At 38.5% G+C, this 21,211-nt stretch overlaps 1 protein-coding gene across 1 annotated transcript in view; it reads right to left on the reverse strand.

Moving 5' to 3' along the window:
• The window catches only part of RAB21 (RAB21, member RAS oncogene family), a 30,696-nt gene extending 9,555 nt beyond the window's left edge, over positions 1 to 21,141 (reverse strand). Inside the window, exons 1-4 of the mRNA XM_036251263.1 lie at positions 20,995 to 21,141; positions 8,205 to 8,264; positions 7,155 to 7,262; positions 3,503 to 3,566 (exon numbers count right to left, since the gene is read on the reverse strand). Of these exons, the coding sequence (XP_036107156.1) occupies positions 3,503 to 3,566; positions 7,155 to 7,262; positions 8,205 to 8,264; positions 20,995 to 21,141 (379 nt within the window). The remainder of the gene's footprint in view (positions 1 to 3,502; positions 3,567 to 7,154; positions 7,263 to 8,204; positions 8,265 to 20,994) is intronic.
• Between the last annotated feature and the right edge of the window lie 70 nt (positions 21,142 to 21,211).

The following is a 21,211-nucleotide window of genomic DNA, read 5'->3' on the forward strand; positions in this document are numbered from 1 at the left end:
CAAATATTAGCTAACAAACTTTGCAGGGCTGATATAAAAATATGATCATTGTACAAGGCTTAGCATATAGTACATGTTCAATAAAGAGTAGTTATTAATATTAGACATATTTATCACAGTGAATGAGCAACTGGAAAATCAAACTTGTTATGAGAGCATTAAAGTACTGTCTACTCCTACCCTGCTGGCTCCATTTAGCTAACTTAGTTAACCCAATGCTCTAGGAAATCTTCCCTTCACCCTCCACCCCCTAAATTTAGTTAGGTTTGCTTCTATGCTATCACAGTACTCCATAGTACTCCCCCTGCACAGCATTTATCAAAATATACAATAGTTTGCTTTTCTCTCTCTCCTTACACAATAAACTCTGAGAAGACAAAGATATTATCTAATTTGTTTAGTTATTCACTACACTATCCCCAAAGCCTAGTACATAGAAAGCAATATATAATGTTGATTAAGGATATGGGCTTGAAGTAGCAGACAGACCTAAGTTAAAATCCCAGGTCTACCCACCTCCAATTAGTTATGTATTTTGGAAAGTATCAAGCTCTCCAAGCCCATTTACTGAAGTGTAAAATGGAAATGGCAACAAAATCTCTCTTGCAGTTTGTCAGAGGCTTAAATGAAATAAATGTGTAGTTCTTAGAAATGTACCCGGCACTCAATTAATGGTAACTTGTTAATAATAAATATTTGGCCCTAGCCAGTGTGGCTCAGTTGTGGTTGGGCATTATCCAGTGCACAGAAAAGTTGCCGGTTCGATCCTGGTCAGAGCACAGTCCCAGGCTGCAGGCTCGATCCCCAGTAGAGGACATACAGGAGGCAGCCAATGGATGTTTCGCTCTCACATCAATGTTTCTCTCTCATATCGATGTTTCTCTCTCTTTCCCTCTTCCTTCCCCTCTCTCTTAAATAAATAATAAAAATATTTGTTTAATAAACATACAAATGTTAAGGGCAGACTAGCCCTGGCCGGTTTGGCTCAGCGGTTAGAGCATCCATCGGCTTGCAGACCAGAGAGTCCTGGGTTCGGTTCCCGCTAAGGGCACGTACCTCGGTTGCAGTTTGTCGCTGGCCCTGGTTGGGTCATGCGGGTGGCAACCACTCGATGTGTCCCTTTCACGTCGATGTCTCTCTCTTCTCTCCCCCTCCTACTCTATCTGAACAAAATATCGAAAAAATGTCCTCGGAGTAGGATAAAAAAAAAAAAAAGACTGTAGGCTAACTATTCAAGCAAGCTTCAAAAGTTTAAAAGGTTGTCTTATGTACAGGGAAAGGAACAAATATTTGTCAAAATGCCTTTGCTATACTAAGTGTTCTCCAAATCATATTAAATCTTCACCAGAAGGTATTATTATTTTGAAGATAATAAAACAGAAGAACTACTATAAGTAAAACTACCAGTAATAAAATACTGAACTATGACAGATAATAGAATGAAAATCAATAGGTAAAAAAAAATAATGCAAATGTTCATCAATAGCAAAAGTTTATAAACTGTGGAATATTCATAGAATAAATTATTAGACAGCAGAGAGAATAACACGAACTACATCTATATACAAAAATGTGGCGGAATCTTGCAAACATAATGAAAAGCCAAAGAAACCAGACACAAGAATTCATACTATCTGGTTACATTTATATAAAATTCAAAGCAAAACTCATCCACAAAGTAAAAAGTTAAGATAGTATTTGGCAGTAAGAGATGGTTAGGAGAAGGCAGCTGGATAGTGTTGGGATGAGAAAAGCACCGGTGGGGCTTCTAAGATACTGGTGATACAGCTTTGTTAACTGTGAAATTTTCCTTTTGTGATAAAGGGACTCTCCACGACTAAAATTCCATGTCACATTTGCCAACAGGAAAGAAGAGAGTAAGCTTTTTATATTTTATACCGATCATTAATAAATGGTATATAACATTAAATGAGGATATTTGACCCTACTTGAGGTAGTAAGCTACCAGACACAATATTCCTAAACCTTTTTATAATATGAACATAAAGAATATAATTTAAGTTAATTAAGTTAAGCTTAATACTCATAAGCTTATTTGTCCAGCTATATTTTTAAATGTTACTTTGTAACTTTGCTAAAGTAACAAGCTCTTGAGGCTTCTCTGAGTATATATTAGTCATTTCTTTCTCTCTTCTGAGAGATAATCTGAATCCCAAATAGTCAAATATTCAGTTGCTCAATAATCATAGCCACATCTACTCCCAGTAAGTCCCAAAAACCACACAAAGTCAGGCCAAACTCACTAATAAACTACCTGCAACTTTGGCCCCAAACGCCTATATGGCCTACTACCTCAGTGTTCTATTCTGAAACCTTCCTGCCATCTCGCCTAACATGTAGCATCTCAACTAAAAATTAGGCCAGATCATCTCCCTGGCCTCTTTCCCCAGACCTGCACCCTGATCTGGAACTGTCAAGTTTACCAATCATTTAATGGTGACAAAATGCACGAAACGTAAACTCAAGTTAAAAACAAAAATTCTTAAAGCTAAAAGCAGAATTTGCCCATGTTGACCATTCCACTCTACATCCCTCACTAGTACTCCCCTGGTTTCTCCCAGGCATTTTTACTATATTAGTCATATAGAAAAGAACGGAGAAAACAGCATGAGGCTACTCATCATAAGGATTAATAACATATGCACAGGAGGCATAAGGGATTCAATTTGAATCCCATCTCTGATAGCTGCCTAATATTGTTCAAGTTAATATATCTCCAGAGTTCAGCTTCCTCTATAAAACACTTGTAAGGCAATGAGAGTTACATGAGATAATGTCTACTGAGTACATAGAACAATGTCTGGTACACTTTATTGCTCAATAATTAACTGTTATATCACAGAAATAATAATCAAAAGGAAAAAGGGAACCAAAGAGAAATTTCAGAAGTCCAAGAGAGAGTTTAGAGTTCCATTATTTTATTCTTTAATAATATTCCTCCACCCTAGTATCATGATCTACTTATATCCTTTCTTGGAGTCAAATTTTTCCTTAATTCAAAAATGTATATAGTTAGTGGCTCAGTTGGTTGAGCAATGTCAGAAAGCAGCCAACTGATGTTTCCCTCTCACATCGATGTTTCTTTCTCCCTTTCTCTCTAAGCATGTCCTCAGATAAGAATTTCTTTTTTTTAAGTACATAGTTAAATGTACAGAACAAGAACTAGCTTAAGTTATTGGTTTTAATTTTAGTTCCTGAACTTATTTTCTAAATAAAACTGTATGGTAGAAAACTAAAAGTCAAATTGAAGCAAGGCTAAACCTTACGTGTTTAGCTTCCCACTTGCTTCTCAAGGCATTCCTTGAGGTACAGAGTTTGAATCTCCTAAAAGAGCACTTCCAAATACTGAATTATTCTAAAACATTATGTGTTAAAATGTCATTCTTTTCTCATGTAATTTTAAAATAGAATTACTGGTTTACTATTCTTTAATAAAGCATTAAGAAAATAAAGGATATTTTTCAAAAGTAATGATGCTTACCAACTATACATAAACAGATTTCATTTCCCAACATTTTCCGTAATTCTTTGACCCAGTTTTTTACCTGTGTATACAAAAGAGTTAATATTAAAACAATTTCTGTTACAAGACTACCATTACAACACCCCAAAATTCAACATTGCCAAAATATCTCAGAATTTGGCTAACAGCCCATATATTTAGTTGTTACCGGGAATGATTCACTTTATTGTCAGGTTATATTGCAAACAACACGCATACAAACATCCAATGGAAATATTTCTCTCTGTATCTATATGTAGGTACAGACCGAAGTACTTCTAATCACAAATTTTCATAAGTCTTCCATAGATTCAAGCAAAGTTATTCACCAGAGCAAAAGCAGGTCAACTTCAGCCTCTGATAATAGGTACTTGTATAGAGTCACTTCGGACTTAAGAACACAATAACTTAATCCAACTAGTTCTGAAACAAAGGGCATTAGGAGCTTCGGCATAACACACTTAAAGGAAAAAATATATATATAGGCACCAAAAACACTGGCAAAATAAATATTCATCCTTCAGTATATGACAGGTTTTTTTCAACCCTGGCATTATTGATATTTTGGCTCTGTTGTGAGGGACCTTCTTGTGCAATATATGATGTTTAGGAGCATCCTTGGCCTCCTAACCATTCTATGCCAGGATCACCCTCCAGTTGTGACAACCACAGATGTCTCCAGACATTGCCACCCTCTCTTGGAGGACCACTGGCATACAATGACTCCAGTAACAAACTGATACTTCACTATGGATGAAACATACTAGTAGGCACAGTTGGGAGTAAACTAGAATTAAGAAAATGAATCTTTTGAACTGATTTTAAAGATGCTGACTATAATAAAACAGGATAAAAAAAATAAAAAAACTTGGATACTTTCTTTCATATTCTCTGTAATGGAATTTATTCCGTATGCAATCAAATTACACAGAACTTATACAACTTCCAAAAAAATACACACATGTATCTATAAATTACAAAAATTACATTAAATATGTGGTAAGCATTAACTGTAGCATCTGGTCCTATGGTACAAATGTAATAACAGTGCTATACTCCTGTTCTCCACAAGAATATAGAAGAATGAACTCTTTAGTAAACCTTAAATCTTTATAAAAGCAAAAGTAATCAATATCACCACCTTATCTTTGTAATAGCACTGAATCAGTTTTCTCAGTACAGCCCCATCTTTTTATTTCATTCATGCATGTGTATAAAGTCTTCAGAAAAGCATTTAACTTCCACCCCTAGTTGATTTCACATAAGAAAAATTTGATAGTACTCGTATAAAATGTCCATCCTCATCATTTCAAAGGAAACATGACATAATGCAATTATGTGTTGCTCTGCTCTCTATACATATAGCATCATAAATCTAAACAGTTTAAAATAAACTGTTATTCACCTCCAATAAGTCCCCCTTCTATAGGCATCCAATTCATTACCCCATACATTCTGTGGTGAGTTAAAGATGGTCACAAATTCTTTGCCAATCCTCCTATCAAGAAATAAACTCTATTTCTCCTCCCTTTGAATTTGGGGTAACCATGTAACTTGCTTTGACCAAGAGCACGTGGCAGAGTGATGCTATGCCAGTTCCAGACCTAAGCCTAAAGAAGGCCTGGCAGCTACACTCGGGATTCAGTTGTCATACAAGAAGCTTAGGCTAGAATATGGAATAATGAGAGAGCATGTAGAGAGAATACCAGAAGATGAGACACAAGATAGAATGAGAAGCCATATGGAGTAGAACCAGGATGCCTTGGATATTCCTGGACCAGCCAAATTCCCAGTTCAATGCAGTTGCGTAAGTGACTCCGCTGACACCAAAGGTAGCAAAGGACCCACAAAATCATGAGAAACAGTAAATCATTTTAAACCACCAAGTTTTAGGGGTTTTGAAATGCAGCAAGAGATGAATGGTCACTTTTCAACCTAAGAGATTCAACCTTTTCTTAATCAATAAAATACCTAAATCAATTTTTTAATGTAAAAAGGCAGAAAGGGCCCTGGCCAGTGTGGCTCAGTTGGTTGGAGCATCATCCCATACACCAAGTGGTGGCAGGTTCAATTCCTGCAGAGGGCACATACTCAGGCTACAGGTTCCATCCCCAGCTGGGGCATGTGTGAGAGGCAACCAACTGATGTTTATATATCACATCAATGTTTCTGTCCCTCTCTCCCTCCTCCCCTTTCCACTAAGATCAATTAAAAAACAAAAGGCAAGAAGGGATTACAAATAGCATCAAATCGAAGCCCCAAAATAACTATTTAAAATGTCATTAAATCTGCATGCTGTTTAATTTTTCTACTTTTTTTTAAATGTCAGAGATTTTTTTTTTTTCTTTATTGATTTTAGAGAGGAAGGGAGAGGGAGAGACAGACAGAAACATCAATGACAGAGAACATCAATTGGCCATCTCCTGCATGCCCCCCACTGGGGCTTGGGCCCACAACTTGGGTATGTGCCCTGACTGGGAATCGAACCAGCAACCTTGGTACATGGGTTGACACTCAACCACTGAGCCACACTGGCTGGGCTAATTTTTCTACTCTTTGAACTAAGTTTTTCCACATGTCATTAATAAGCCAAGGGCTAACATATATCTGACTCCATCAGTTAAATACTGGGAAATAGCCCAGCCAGTGTGGCTCAGTGGGTGAGCATGGACATGCACCAAGAGGTTGCCAGTTTGATTCCCAGTCAGGGCACATGCCCAGGTTGTGGGCCCAATCCCCAGTGGGGGACATGCAGGAGGTAGCCAATCGATGTTCTCTCTCATCAATGTTTCTATCTCTCTCCCCCTCTCCCTTCCTCTCTAAAAATCAATAAAAAACAACAACAACAAAAAACTTTAAAAAAATAAATACTTGGAAATAAATGAAAAGAAAAAAAAACTAAAAAGACAAGCAATTTCAACACGAACAAAAGTGTAACTCAAGCCAAGATAAATTTTTGCCTTGGAAATTACCCCTTTTGGTTACACACCCTTGACAAATTCCAAAAGGGACTTTCAGAGGAAAGGTCAAATAAGTAGTCACTACCTTAATGGTGATGAGAATTCAGAGATAAGTTTAATAGTACTCATTTTTGGTCCTAATCAACTTTAAAAATTACATTTTTGGCATATGTTTAAAAAGGGGTAAAAAAAAAATTGAGAAACTTTAAAATAAATACTTTTAAATGTTATAATATATCCTCCAGAATATTTAGTGAGGAGAAAGAGGTTAAATTTTATTTAGTTCTCCTTCTTCCTCTTCACAATTAGGAAGCCCATGTAGACATACCAAGATTTCAGGTGCCAAGTATGCATGTAATCAAAGAAATGCATGTGAGTTTTCTTTAACAGAGAGAAAAAAACCCTGTATTTTTCTGAAGTTTTACTTCAGATTATTTCCCTTTTCTAATATCTAAGAAAGCCAGGTAATAAACAATAAACAATAACTGATATTCATATGGTTAACATGAACTAAATACTCCTTTAAAAAATATGAGCAGTCACCATTTATGTACAAACTACACCTTTAAACCCAAGATTAATCACATTAGTAAACAAATGCATGTTATGGAAACTTGAAAAGCCAGCGTTATTCTTCTATTAAGTCATCTATCCACAAGTAAATAAAATACCTTCTGAAAAGAATCTTCATCTGTTATATCATAAACTAAAATAGCTCCATTTGAATCTCTGTAGTAAATTGGACCCAATGCATGGAATCTCTCTTGACCTGCTGTATCCTAAATAAACAAATGCTTATTAGATCAGAAGAAAAAAAATACATCTGCTACTGCAACTACAGTAAAGTATTGACTAAAAGTTCATGACCACAAAAAGTGGGGCAAAAAGTTACAGATAACCCCAAAACAATGTTAAAAGAAAAAAAGCAGGTTACAGAGACTTTTTAAACATCAAGTTATAGTCAATATTTAATGTTTTAATGTTATACAAGTTTCCATTTTCCCTCCCAACCATCTTCCTCCCCAGCAATCTTCCTATCCCCACTAAATAAACAGTTCAGTTACCTAAGGGCCACAATGACCAAGATAGCATTATAAGCCAGGAATAGGCCTGGCCCCACAGAGGGAAAAGACAAGAAAAACATGCACCTGCCAACAGGTATCCTACTGCATTACTCTTGCCCTACTCTCCACTAGCAACTCTCTTGGAAGACTGGAACATAAACACAGAGGAAAAAAGGCCACATGGCACTGGTAGATGTGGCTCAGTTGGTTGAGCTTCGTCCTGTACACGAAGGGTCATCGGTTTGATTCTGGTCAGGGCACATGCTCAGTTAGTAGGCTCATATGGAGGAGGCAGCCAATCATTGTTTCTCTCTTTTTTCCCCTCTCCCTCCTCTCTCTCTAAAATCAATTAAAATATATATTAAAAAGGCAAGGCTGCTGTCTACCCACCCTGTCCTTTCCTTTCTCTAACATGGAATCCCTGAGTTAACCCTTATAGAGCTGAAAAGTTATGATAGCAATATTCATGTATATAATTGTATTCAAGATATGATTAGCCAGATTTTAGAAAAATATTATTTAAAAAGTTTTGGCTAATCTTCAATAAATTGAAAAAAAAATCCAGAATTTCAAATTATCATTCCTTGACCCAAATAGTTATTAAAGTACCAAAAACAGTAGAGGCCTTAACTCACATAGTTGAAAAGATTAACTTACCCATATGGCAAGGTTTACTCTTTTCCCACCAATATTTAACTTCTTTGTTAAGAATGATGCCTAAGAAAAGAGAGATATACATTAAACAATGCTTCATATAAAATAATGTTTCTTATCAACTATAGATTAATACATCATCTCAATATGAAACTCAAGTTATCTGGAAGAAAAAGTAATCGTTGAGTTTTTATTAGTAACTAAACATTTTCACTGAAGACCAAACACTACTTATATTCTAATCTAAGAAAAAGATATTTTGTTTTATGAAGACATTATAAAAAATACAAAGAAAATACTTTTTCTTAGTTTTTCTCATAAAATTTGATAACTACTCAATATAGAAAGAGTTTGAGAGATTTCTACAATGAGATAAAAAAATGTTTACTGGTAATTTACTTAATGTATGAAAACCAGTATTATTCAAAAATGTTCCTGCAATTATTTTAAAATTCAATTACTTCACCTATATCTAATAATTTTCCTAGGTACTAATGTCACAGAAATGAAACAGTTGAAGCCTTCAAGAAGCTTATAGTCTATTGCAGAAATAAAAATGTAAAGAGATTTATAATATCGTGATAATTGTTAAAAATGAAGGGTCTTGCCAAGAATACTATAAGGGGGGCTAAGAAAGGAAATGTAAAGCCTGCCTGGATGAGTCCAAGACAGCTTCAGAGAAAAGGTAATAATCTCTCTCACATCGATGTTTCTCTCTCTCTCCCTTCCTCTCTCTCTCTCTCAAAAAAAAAAAAATCAATAAAAACATATATAAAAAAAGATTATACAGTAAAGGCATAAAATAAATTAAATGGCAAAATAACAAAAGAAAGAACTTAGAAAATGAAAAGACCAATACATGGTACAAAAATAAATGTGAATAAAAGGGCTTCTCCCACTCATTATAGCATTGAGGCTAAGAACATGAACTTTGGAGCAGAACTTTGTATTTGAATCTCACCTTCGCCACTTATTAGTTATATAATTTATTTGAACTCCACCATTTTTAGGGTTTCAATATGAATTCTATCAAAAGAAACTCAAGATCTGAATCCTATCTAAATATTTAACATATAGGTTAACTTAAATGCCTCTCCAGCATATTTGTAATTAAACTGATCTCTTCAAAACTGGCTTTCATTCCAACTTTAGTATTTTGATCACATTCTCCAAGTCCCTGAGATTTAGAATCTTAGTAATACCACTGAATATTCTTCTTCCTTTGTCATAATATATTCCCCCAAACCTACCAAACCTTGTCTTCGTATTTCCTCTGGAGTTCTATGACGACCAGTCTCATATTATGCCCTAATATAAATAGCTTTGGTCTCACCTCATACTCTGGTCTACATGCCAAGTATCTTCCCAAACTGTCCATGATTTTAAAAAACCTTATCACACCTGGCCAGCGTGGTTCAGTGAACTGAGCATCCCATGAACTGAGAGGACCCGGGCTGTGGGCTCCATCTCCAGTAGGGGGCATGTGGGAGGCAGCCGATAGATGTTTCTCTCTCACATCGATATTTTTTTCTCTCCCTCTCTCTCTAAAAAAGTCAATAAAAATATATTTAAAAAATAAAATGAATAAAAAAACCTTATAACTCATAGGAGGGGTCTCTAATAAGTTATTTTTACTAAGTATGTTTGAACTATATCCTTGGTGGCAGCTAAAACCATAATTTGTCACGAGTTTTGTAAGGATTTCTCAGTAGAAGGGAGTGAATTTCTATCATCCCCTCTGAAACTCACCACCACTCTCCCAAGGTGAGTTTAAGGGACAGTGTTAAGTCTCTCTTAAGAAATCATAAATAGCCCTGGCCGGTTTGGCTCAGCGGTTAGAGCGTCGGCCTGCGGTCCTGAGAGACCCGGGTTCGGTTCCCGCTAAGGGCGCGTGCCTCGGTTGCAGTTTGTCCCCGGCCCTGGTTGGTCGTGCGGGTGGCAGCCACTCGATGTGTCCCTTTCACGTCAATGTTTCTCTTTCTCTCTCTCTGTTCCTCTATCTCCCTCCCGCTCTACCTGAACAAAAAAAATGGAAAAATGTCCTCGGGTGAGGATTAAAAAAAAAAAAAGAAAAAAGAAATCATAAATATACAAAACAATTTTATGGAAGAGTGCTCATCACAAAATTAATTACAAGATTTAAAAAAACATAAAATAACGTAAGTGCCCATCAATAGACAATTTAAAAAATATATACATATAGCCCAGCTGGAGTGTCGACCAATGCACCAAGAGATCACCAGTTCAACTCCCAGTCAGGGCACATGCTCAGGGTGCGGGCCCAATCCCCAGTGGAGGGATGCGCAGGAGGCAGCTGATCCATGTTCTTTCTCATTGATGTTTATATCTCTCCCTCTCCCTTCCTCTCTCTCTGATATCAATAAAGAAAAAAATACTTTAAAAAATAAATAAATACATTTCTGGTCTAGATGGCGGTGTAGGTAAATGCGGTATGGCATCCTACCACAACCACATCAAGGTTACAACTAAACTACAGAACAACCGTCATTCAAAGCCACCTGAAATCAAGCTGAATGGAAGTCCTACAACTACAAAATTAAAGAAGAAGCCACATCGAGACTGGTAGGAGAGGCGGAGGTAGGAGTGGGGGGAGGCACAATGGGCTTGTCCCATATCCACATGTGGCAAGTAAAAATTAGAAGGATACCTTGGCTGGGAAGGTCCCCCATGAGGACTGAGGGGTCCCCGTCCCACACCAGGCACCCCACTCAGGGTTCCAGTGCAAGGAAGAAAAGTCCCCATAACTTCTGGCTGGAAAAACCAGCAGGAACTGAGGCTCAGGGAGGCTGAGGCAGCTGGAGCCCCAGGCAGCTCCTCTTAAAGGACCTGTGCAGGGACTTACTCAGACTTGCTCCCTCTAAGCTCAGAGGGGAAGCAGCTTGAGGGGCGCCAGAGACATAAGGAAAGAAATGAGCTGTTTGGCATTGGAGCGAGGGCTGGAGAGGGGGCTTTCTCCTGGACAGACATGCTGTCAGAGGCCTTTGTTCCTTTGGTGAGCCCTTCCCTGGGGCAGCAGACAGCTGCCATATCTGGGACTCCAGCAACCTGGCTCACACTGATTGCCCTGCCCTGGTGATTCCCTGAGGCCCTGCCCCACCCAACTTTCAGGCCCACCCAAGTTGTTGCCACTTGCTTAACTATAGAATTGACCTGTCTTGGATCCTGCTTCAAGTTTTCTTTCAAACAAGCAGCATCTACTCTCAACTAGCCCCATACCTCCCATTAAGTAATACACTGAAACAAACACAGGGAGGCAGCCAAAATGAGGAGACAAAGAAACAGGACCCGAATGAAAGAACAGAACAAAACTCTAGGAAAAGAACTAAGCGAAATGGAGATAAGCAACCTAACAGGTGCTGAGTTCAAAATACTGCTTATAAGGATGCTCAGTGAACTTAGTGAGAACCTCAGCGAACTTAGTGAGGGCCTCAAGAGCATAAAAAAAGACCAGTCAGAAATGAAGGAGGCACTAACTGAAATAAAGAACAATGTACACAGATTCAATAGCAGAGCAGGTAAAGCCAAGAAGCAAACCATTGATTTGGAATATAAGGAAGCAAAAAACACCCAATCAGAACAGCAAAAAGAAAAAAGAATCCAAAAAAATGAGGATCGTGTAAGGAGCCTCTGGGACAACTTCAAGCGTGCCAACATTCACATCCTGGGGGTGCCAGAAGGAGAAGAGAGAGAACAAGAAATCGAAAACCTATTTGAAACAATAATGGCAGAAAACTTCCCTAACTTGGTGAAGGAAACAGACATACAAGTCCAGGAAGCATAGAGAGTCCCAAACAAGCTGAACCCCAAGAGGCCCACACCAAGACACACTGTTATCAAAATGCAAAAGGTTCAAGACAAAGAGAGAATCAAAAGCAGCAAGAGAAAAGCAGTTAGTTACCTACAAGGGAGTTCCCATAAGACTGTCAGCTGATTTCTCAAAAGAAACTTTGCAGGCCAGAAGGGAGTGGCAAGAAATATTCAGAGTGATGAAAAGCAAGAACCTACAACCAAAATTACTCTATCCTGCAAAGCTGTCATTTAGAATCGATGGCCCTATTAAGAGTTTCCCAGACAAGGAAAAGCTAAAGGAGTTCACTACCACTAAACTGTTATTATATGAAATGTTGAAGGGTCTTCTTGAAGAAAAAGATAAAAAATATGAACAAACAAAATGGTAATGAATACGTATCTATCGACAATTGACTCTACAAACAAAATGAACAAGCAGAACAGAAACATTCTCATAGAGAACATTTTGTTGGTTGCCATATGGGAGGGGGGTTGGGGGAATGGGTGAAAAAGGTGAAGGGATTAAGAAGTACAAATTGGTTGCTAGACTGATGAACCTCAAAGGGAAGGGGAGTTGGAGGATGGGAAGAAATAAACCAAAGAATTTATATGCATATATGCATAACCAATGGACACAGACAATAGTGTGGGGAAAGGCGGGGGGGGGGGGGGGGGGGGGGGAGGGAGTCAATGGGGGAAAAATAAGGAACATCTGTAATACATTCAACAATAAAGATAAGTTTAAAGAAAAGCATGTTAGAAATTTTAAAAAATAAAATAAAATCAAGTACAATTTTATTTGAGAATAAAGCTGAATAAATTTTATGTAACAGCAGGATAGCAGCAAATAATCAAAAGGTGGAAATTTGTGTTATCATTTTTAACCACCTCTGTGAGGCATACTTAATTTGTCCAGACTACTCATACTACTTGTGGTTATTATCTCAGTGAAGAACCCTAGGCTAGAAAGGGGAGAGGAAAGTGGCATAAAATAATACCAATTCAAAGGGGTCTAGGAATATAGGAAGAAAAGAAAGTGTACATACTATGTGCCAAGCACTATATTTGGGCTTTCTCATTTAATCTTTAAAACAACCCTGTTTAGTAGGTAATCAACCCTTATTTTACAGTTGTGAACTTGATATTTAATGAATACAGTGACCACACCCAAGGTCAGCCAATTCAGTCAGGTGCTACTGTAGATGAAAGCCTGTCTAACTCCATAGTGATTTTTCCATTGCTCAAAGCTGCCTATTAGGACATATACACACATTCTTAACCTGGCACTCCTCTATTTGGATGCTAAGTGTTCCTGGACACCAATTCTCCTCCCAAAATATACTCAGGGTAGGCACAAAGTAACAAGGATCAAAGTAATGGTTCATTTCCCACTTTACACCTCCAAACCCTGAGTTACAGCACCACTACTTCTAATTCCAATGACTTCATCTTTCAAACCTTAAGGGTATTAACAAAATTAGCAATCTTACTAGCTCAGGATGCCATCATCACTTGCACCTGATGCTTATTTTGCCCAACATCTTATCTGAAATCGTAGCAGATAATTTTTTTAAATCTCTACTTAAAAAAACAAAACAAACCCTGGCTGGTTTGGCTCAGCGGTAAAAGCATCAGCCTGCGGTCCAGAGAGACCCGGGTTCGGTTCTTGCTAAGGGCACATATCTTGGTTGCAGTGTCCCCGGCTCTGGTTGGGTTGTGTGGGTGGCAGCCGCTCGTGTCTCTTTCACGTCAATGTTTCTCTCTCTCTCTCTCTCTCTCTCTCTCTCTTCCTCTCTCCCCCTCCTACTCTATCTGAACAAAAAATGGAAAAATGTCCTTGGGTGAGAATAAAAAACAAACAAAAAAGAGATTATAGGAGAGAAATAATAGGAACAAATTATATCTGCCAAATGAAAATCTTTTCATAACTTCTTTAATTTTTGTTTTTGTTGTTGTTAGCCAGATCACTTGCTATGCTTGCTAACCAGTGACAAAGCAAAATACCTAAAGTATCATAATATCTGAACTGTGGATGAAAACTTTACTGACTCTAGTATCTTTAGGTTCAGCAGACTTGAGAGAAAGAAAGAGACGGAGACAGACAGACAGAGAGACCAAATGGTAACATTATTTTTGCTACACTCACTAATACTGTTTCAGGCTTAAGTATTTAAAGTATCTATCACTACTTCCAGACTTCATACATGAAAGGATTCAGGCAGATAATTTATAAAATTAGTCCTTTGTAGCAAGGCAATAAAAATTAGCTATTAGAAAACTAAGCTAGATTGCTACAATGGCAATCATATTATAATACATAAATGTAAAAATTAATATGTTGTGCACCTTAAATTTACACATTTCAAATATATTTCAATTTTTTTAAAAAAGAAAACCAACCATTTCTTGTCCTTAGTTTCTAAAAAGAGGGTTTATAATCAGTTTAGTGTCCAAGTAAATACCTCACAGAGTCAAAAAATCACACCTAAGGAGTAGCTCAAAACACAAAGCAGAAAATGGCAGTCAGATATGGAAAATATACACACACACACACACACACACACACACACATATATAGATATAGATATATATAAAACAAGCTGAAAGCCCCAATTCAAAAAAGCTCTTTTGTTAAAAAAATCACCCACCCTTCTATAGCCCAGATGTTTCTAGTAAAATATTGAAGAGAAAAAAAGACTTTGACTATCATATTTTATAAAGATATTATAGATGAATTGGCTGAATCAACAGTGATGTGGGTTCCAAAACTACTTGGAGGATATTTCAGACATTCAAACATTAATCTTACAAACAAGCAAACACAGATTCCTACACCAGAGACTATGATGCCAAGTGCAAAACCAACTGCTAGACGCTGAATGCCAGGTGTTGCTCAGGAGGTTAAGATATATGGGTGGAGTGGAGTCAACTTAGCTTAAGAAAAAATGATACAGCACTACTTTGCTAATCAAATAGCAGGCACCTACTCTACACTTCGGGAGGCAGATAGGTGGAATTTTAGTTAGTATTCTAAAAAGGAAAATGATAGAAGGCATTTAAATTAGAGTTCATAATTTTAAAACACCTTCAATGAGGTGGGGGGAAGGCATATCTAAAGAAAAGAAAGTGATCACCCGAGAGCACAGACACAGAGACATACCAAAGACAAAAGGTGGTTATAATCAAAATGGCACAAACATTTAAGAATATGCAAAGTTCCCTGGCCGGTTTGGCTCAGCGGTTAGAGCGTCCGCCTGCGGTCTGGAGAGACCCGGGTTCGGTTCCCGCTAAGGGCATGTACCTTGGTTGCAGTTTGTCCCCGGCCCTGGTTGGTCATGCGGGTGGCAGCCACTCGATGTGGCCCTTTCACATCGATGTTTCCCTCTCTCTCTCTTCCTCTCTCTCCCTTCCACTCTGTCTGTACAAAAAATGGAAAAATGTCCTCGGATGATAAAAAAAAAAAAAAAAAAAAGAATATGCAAAGTCAAGAAAGCTAACAGTAAAAAGTATCTTTAAAAAAAAAAATGTTTTTATTGATTTTTTTTAGAGAAAGAGACACATCAATTGGCTGCCTTCTGCATGCCCCCTACTGGGGATTGAGCCTGCAACTTAGGCATGTGCCCTGACTGGGAATCAAACCAGGACTTCTCAGTCCATGGGATGACATTCAATCCACTGAACCACACCAACTTGGCCAGTTAAAGTATCTTACTCATCTTTATATTCCCCAGTTAGCACAATGTTTGATACATAACAGGTATTAAATAAACAATTCTTGAATTTAATTGCTTAGGTTCAGCAGTACTGCTTTAATTAATTCCAGAGAAAAAGCAGTAACTACCTCACTACAATTATCTTTCTTGCCTTTGTCAATTTTATCAAAGCCCAAATCAGCAGGGAAATCACATACGAGAGCTTGGGGACTCTATATAAAATTAAGCTTCCTGGGCCAGGTAAAGGACCTTGAGTTCTCAGAGAGCTTGCCTACAAGATCACTTTATAATTATTGGTAACTTAGGAGAAGCGCTTCAGAAAGGGAGATGTACTAAAGCACTCAAGCATGGCAAATGTCACAATTTTCAAAAGGCAAAATTTCCGGAAATGTCAATTCCAGCCAAAACTCTAGAATGGATAATAAATATATATGTGTGTGTATATATATAAAATCTATAAAATGTATATAATATGTATAATCTAGAAACAATTTTAAAATAGTTATCCCTCAGAGACAGCATGAGTTCTCAAAATAATTCATGTCAAATTCAATTACCTTTTTGACTGAGTAACCATGAAAGAAACCAACATAAATTAAGCATCACCTATTTATTCAACAGCAAACATTTATTAAATAAACATATGCCAGGCACTATGCTAGAAACTTTACATATGATGGCTATTTAATTCACATGAAAATCTTATGAGTGAGATTCTTCCATTTTATAAAAAAGAACCAGTTTACAAACATTAAAATAACCAAAATCATGACAGCTATTAAGTAGAAGCCAAAATTCAAACTGAAGTCTAACTTTCCCTTTTTATATCGTCTGGCCACCTCATGCAGAAATACATGTATCCTCTCTTCTGCAAGAATTTGACAAAGCATCTTGTGATATCCCCTGTAGGCAAGACTAATGTAATGTAACTAGGGCAAAAAAGCTAGGAGATCTGTAATGCCAAAATAACTATTTTAACTAAAGGTTTTGTATGCAGTAGGTAGTAATCCACAGCAGTAAGTCTTTTTTATTTTTTTTATCCTCACCCGAGGACATTTTTCCATTTTTTGTACAGACAGAGTGGGAGGGAGAGAGAGGAAGAGAGAGAGAGGGAAACATCGATGTGAAAGGGACACATCGAGTGGCTGTCACCCGCACGACCAACCAGGGCCGGGGACAAACTGCAACCAAGGTACATGCCCTTAGCAGGAACCGAACCCGGGTCTCTCCGGACCGCAGGCGGACGCTCTAACCGCTGAGCCAAACCGGCCAGGGCCACAGCAGTAAGTCTTAAGTCATTTTTTTTGCTTCCATTACCATTAATATGTACAACACTCTATTAATAACCATTTCTCACTAAGGGGGAAAGAAGACTGTGCGCCACGCATAGTCTGAGAAAGCCCCAACCTAACATTCCAAAAGTCTAAAGAAAAATACACCTCTAGTCACATCGCTGGACTACAGTGAGACACCTGTCCCAGAGCTTTGTACTTGGCCCTCTCTCTCCCCCTTCAAAGTCTTTATTAATGACCTGATGAGATATTATAGACAAATATTTGGGTGACAAAGTTAAAATGAGTAGCTAATCTAAACATGGGGAATCATGCCTTCTTCTTTTTTATTCATTTTTTGTTAATCCTCACCTGAGGATCTTTTTTTTCCACTGATTTTTAGAGAGAGTGGAAGATAGGGAGGGAGGAGGGGTGAAAGAGAGACAGAGTGAAACATCAATGTGAGAAAGACACATCAATTGGTTGTCTCCTGCACGTGCCCTGACCGGAATGGGGATCAAACCTGCAACCAGTATGTGCCTTTGACCAGGAATCAAACCTATGACCATTCAGTTGAGGGCCCATGCTCTAGCCACTGGGCCACAACGGCTGGGGCTGCCCTATTCCTCTTTACATGCCCAGGACCTCAAGTGCCTGACCTACAGTTCAATCAATGTATTTTGAACTATAGAATAAAAATTTTAAAGGACATTAACAGATTTTAACCACTGATGCAAATCTATCAAAGTCAAATTTAACAGGTCAGATACATAGGGACAAAAAAACAACTACAAAGACTAAGATAGCAAGCCCAATATCAATCAGTATGACAACTGCCCCCAAAAATCCTAGAACCTCTCTACTTCAGTGTTAGAAAAGGATTTTCAATAGGAGAGGTGACAGCCTGCATTTCTCTGCTCAGTTCAAACCTCCTCTGGCATCATTTCTGCAGCTGAAGGCACCACACTTTAAGGAAAGAAGACAATGAATAAGTACATGTGAGTGTCTAGGAAAGACATCAAAACAGTGAAATGAGGAGCACTTGAAATCTTGCTCCCTGGCATACGTCAGTTTTACTCAAACTGTTACAAAACTTCTCAAAAGAAATAGTGAAATTATTTAGAACAATATCATAAGAGGTCCAGTTAAAGGCACCAGAGCTACCCTGGCCAGTTTGGCTCAGCGGTTGAGTGTCGGCCTGTGGACCAGGGAGTCCCAGGTTTGGTTCCCACTAGGGGCACGTACCACCAAAAACAAACAAACAAATAAATAAACAAACAAACAAACAAACAAATAAAATAAAGGAACCAGAGCTGTTTATACAAGACAAGACTCATGTGACAGCTATCTTCAACTGTCAGAAGAGATGTCATGTGTAACCAAGATGCAGTGGCAGAACTAAGACCGGAAACTGCAGGGAAACAGATTTTGGCTTTACACCCAGAAAAACTTACTGGAAATGAGACCTGTCTATAAATGAAACCGATTCCCTCAGGGAATAGTTTCTTACTTTCTATATCAGTTTATCACACCTCCAAGACAAATGTGGACAATCACTTGACTGAAATACTAAACAAAAGACTGAAACAGAAAACCATAAACTATCTTAGTTCCTCTCAGTCATATAATTCTTTGAAATATGAATGCATGAGAGTGCACTTTGCAAAACACAACTTATTTTAAAAAGATAGGTAGTAAGTACTTTTGTAGAGAAAAAAAGAGGAACTTCCTATCATATCTTCTGATGCGTGATCTCTTCATTTGGAAATTAAAAGCTTACAAGGATTTATTTTATGGATCACACTAAAGTCAAATTTCTCTGAAAAAAGTATAAGAATGAGATGAACTTATATCTAAGAGAAAGAGATTAGACATAATACTGTTTCCATACATTGGTATACAACAAAATCCTCAATTCTGTAATATAATCCAGATACTGTTGTAATGAGAGTTATATAAACATCAAAATTAGGACTTATAGTTCAATACTAGATCTACCATAATTTCATCTTCTCCTGTAAACTGCACAGGACACTGTTGATTCCTAGGATTTGGTAAGGAGAATGTGCTTGGACATGGGTGGGGCTTCTGAGACCTCTTCCTGGAGTTGAGTTGGATGTGAGTGGATCTCTTCTATGGACAGGCTCCAGCAGTGGTTTTTCTGATGTTTTAAAATCTTTAGACCGCTTTTAGTTTCAAGGGGTTTTTCAAATGTATAAGGAAAGTGTAAGTTTTAGGTTAGAGGGCTAAATTATCTTAAAAAAAAAATTGAGAGCTCAATTACAAGAGTTTTCTTTTATCTTAGATCCGTAGCATAAAGGAAGCCACTACAGGGGTGGTTTACCAATATCCAAAGGCGGTGTGACTTAATTGCTCAAAATCTAAAGTTGGACCTGGGTTCAATTTTCAGCTTGGGCAGTATGACTTGTGGCAATATAACCACCAGCAAATTACTCAAGTTAACCAACCCTGTTTCCTCACCTGTAAAATGGGGCTAACAAAACTATCCACCTCCTAGGCTGTTACTAGAATGAAATGACAGAAGAAAGGTAAAGTATTCAGCATATTAAGAACTTGATGTTAGCTACTGTTATTTTACCTAAATGAATTTCTAAACTTCCAAATCATCACAGAAATGTATTTACCCTATAAATCTCATTAGTAGCACTAAGTAACAGCTCATTATTAAAATTGTGTAAGTGTACAAGGATGTAAGGGAAAAAAAGGAGCTTCCTGACATTAACTTTTTCAGATATGCTTTACACAGGGGTAAAAATAGAATATGGAGTCAGAACTGTAACATCTTTGTAAATTCTAGACTTGGTAGTTTAATAATAGCAGCAAGCATCAAATGTCATAACAATTAGAACATTGTGAATTCTATTAATAGCGTTCATGTTTTTACACACTCCACAATCATTAATTAAAATCTATTGTGCAATCTGGGACAGTAACAATAAAGATGAAGAGCTTACAATGGTCCAGGTCCTAAGCGCTTTTATGTATATTTGTCCAGACAACCCTATGAGCTAGAAAGATACTAGATATTATGGTCATTTTAATGGATGAAGAAAGTTTGGCAGAAACAGATTAATTAACTTGCCCAAGATCACACAACTAGTTCAATGGATGGAGGTGGTATATGAACCTAGACAATCAGGCTCAAAAGTCCACTAGAGTTTACTGTCTCTAACTACAATGATAGTTGGATATTTTTCTTCGAAGACGTGCAGCCTGATTTCTTTGGGAGAGAGGGGAGACTGACTACAACTGCTTCAAAGAACTAGTTTCCCTCCCAATAAATGATTACAATCTAACACTTTTCTGAGTAACCACAATGTAACTGCAGAGCAAAGAAGAGAAACAGTATTCACATGACGTTTCCATGCGAATATGGGTCGACCGACCTCGCAGAAGACGACTGACCCACAAGCCAGAACCACGCAGGCAGTAACGAAACTGCGTAACCCACACCGGCAAGCGGTCATTTCAAAATCCCTCCAGAGGTGAATGTTTTGCTAATCAGCACGTTACTCGAAGACAGGACAAAACTGAACTTGCATAAACACTTAGTCATCGGTAAGCGCTTAAATTTCAAACCACCTAGTTCGCAAAATCAAATCTGCGGCTAAGTTCCCAATTCTGAAAGAAACAACCACCAAAAAAGGCGGGGATGACATTTCGGTGACCGTTAGGGTGAAAGCACCTAGGGCCCAAGCGGAAGAAAAACGAAGGGGAAAAACTAGCCCAAAGATGGGAACTCCACGACCTGCGCAGCCGGGGCGCTGGGGACTTTTCGGGGCTCTCCACTCCTGCCAACAGTCTGCCCTTACGTCTAAGGCTGCCCCGACCCCGCGTGCGCCCAGGACGGATTCGGTACAGCAACTGGCAGGCGGAGGGCAGGCCTGAGATCGGCGAGCCCAAGGCGGCCGAGTCCTCACGGCCGGGCCGGGAGGGTAGGGGCCCCGAGGCGCCACCTCCCGTCCGTGGAGCCCGCACCTGCAAAGTGGTGATGTGCTTGTCGTTGAACTTGTTCTCGCAGTAGCGCAGCACCAGCGACGTCTTCCCCACGCAGCCTTCTCCCAGCAGCACCACCTTGAACGAGTAGGCTCGGCCCGCCGCCGCCCCGCCGCCGGCCGCAGCCATCCCGTCGCTTCCCGGCCGCCCGAACCCTAGAGCCGCGCCGAGCTCCCCGCGGCCGCCGCAGCGCCTTCAC

The sequence above is a fragment of the Molossus molossus genome, unplaced genomic scaffold, assembly GCF_014108415.1.
Source record: "Molossus molossus isolate mMolMol1 unplaced genomic scaffold, mMolMol1.p scaffold_m16_p_10, whole genome shotgun sequence".
Classification (NCBI taxonomy): Eukaryota; Metazoa; Chordata; class Mammalia; order Chiroptera; family Molossidae; genus Molossus; species Molossus molossus.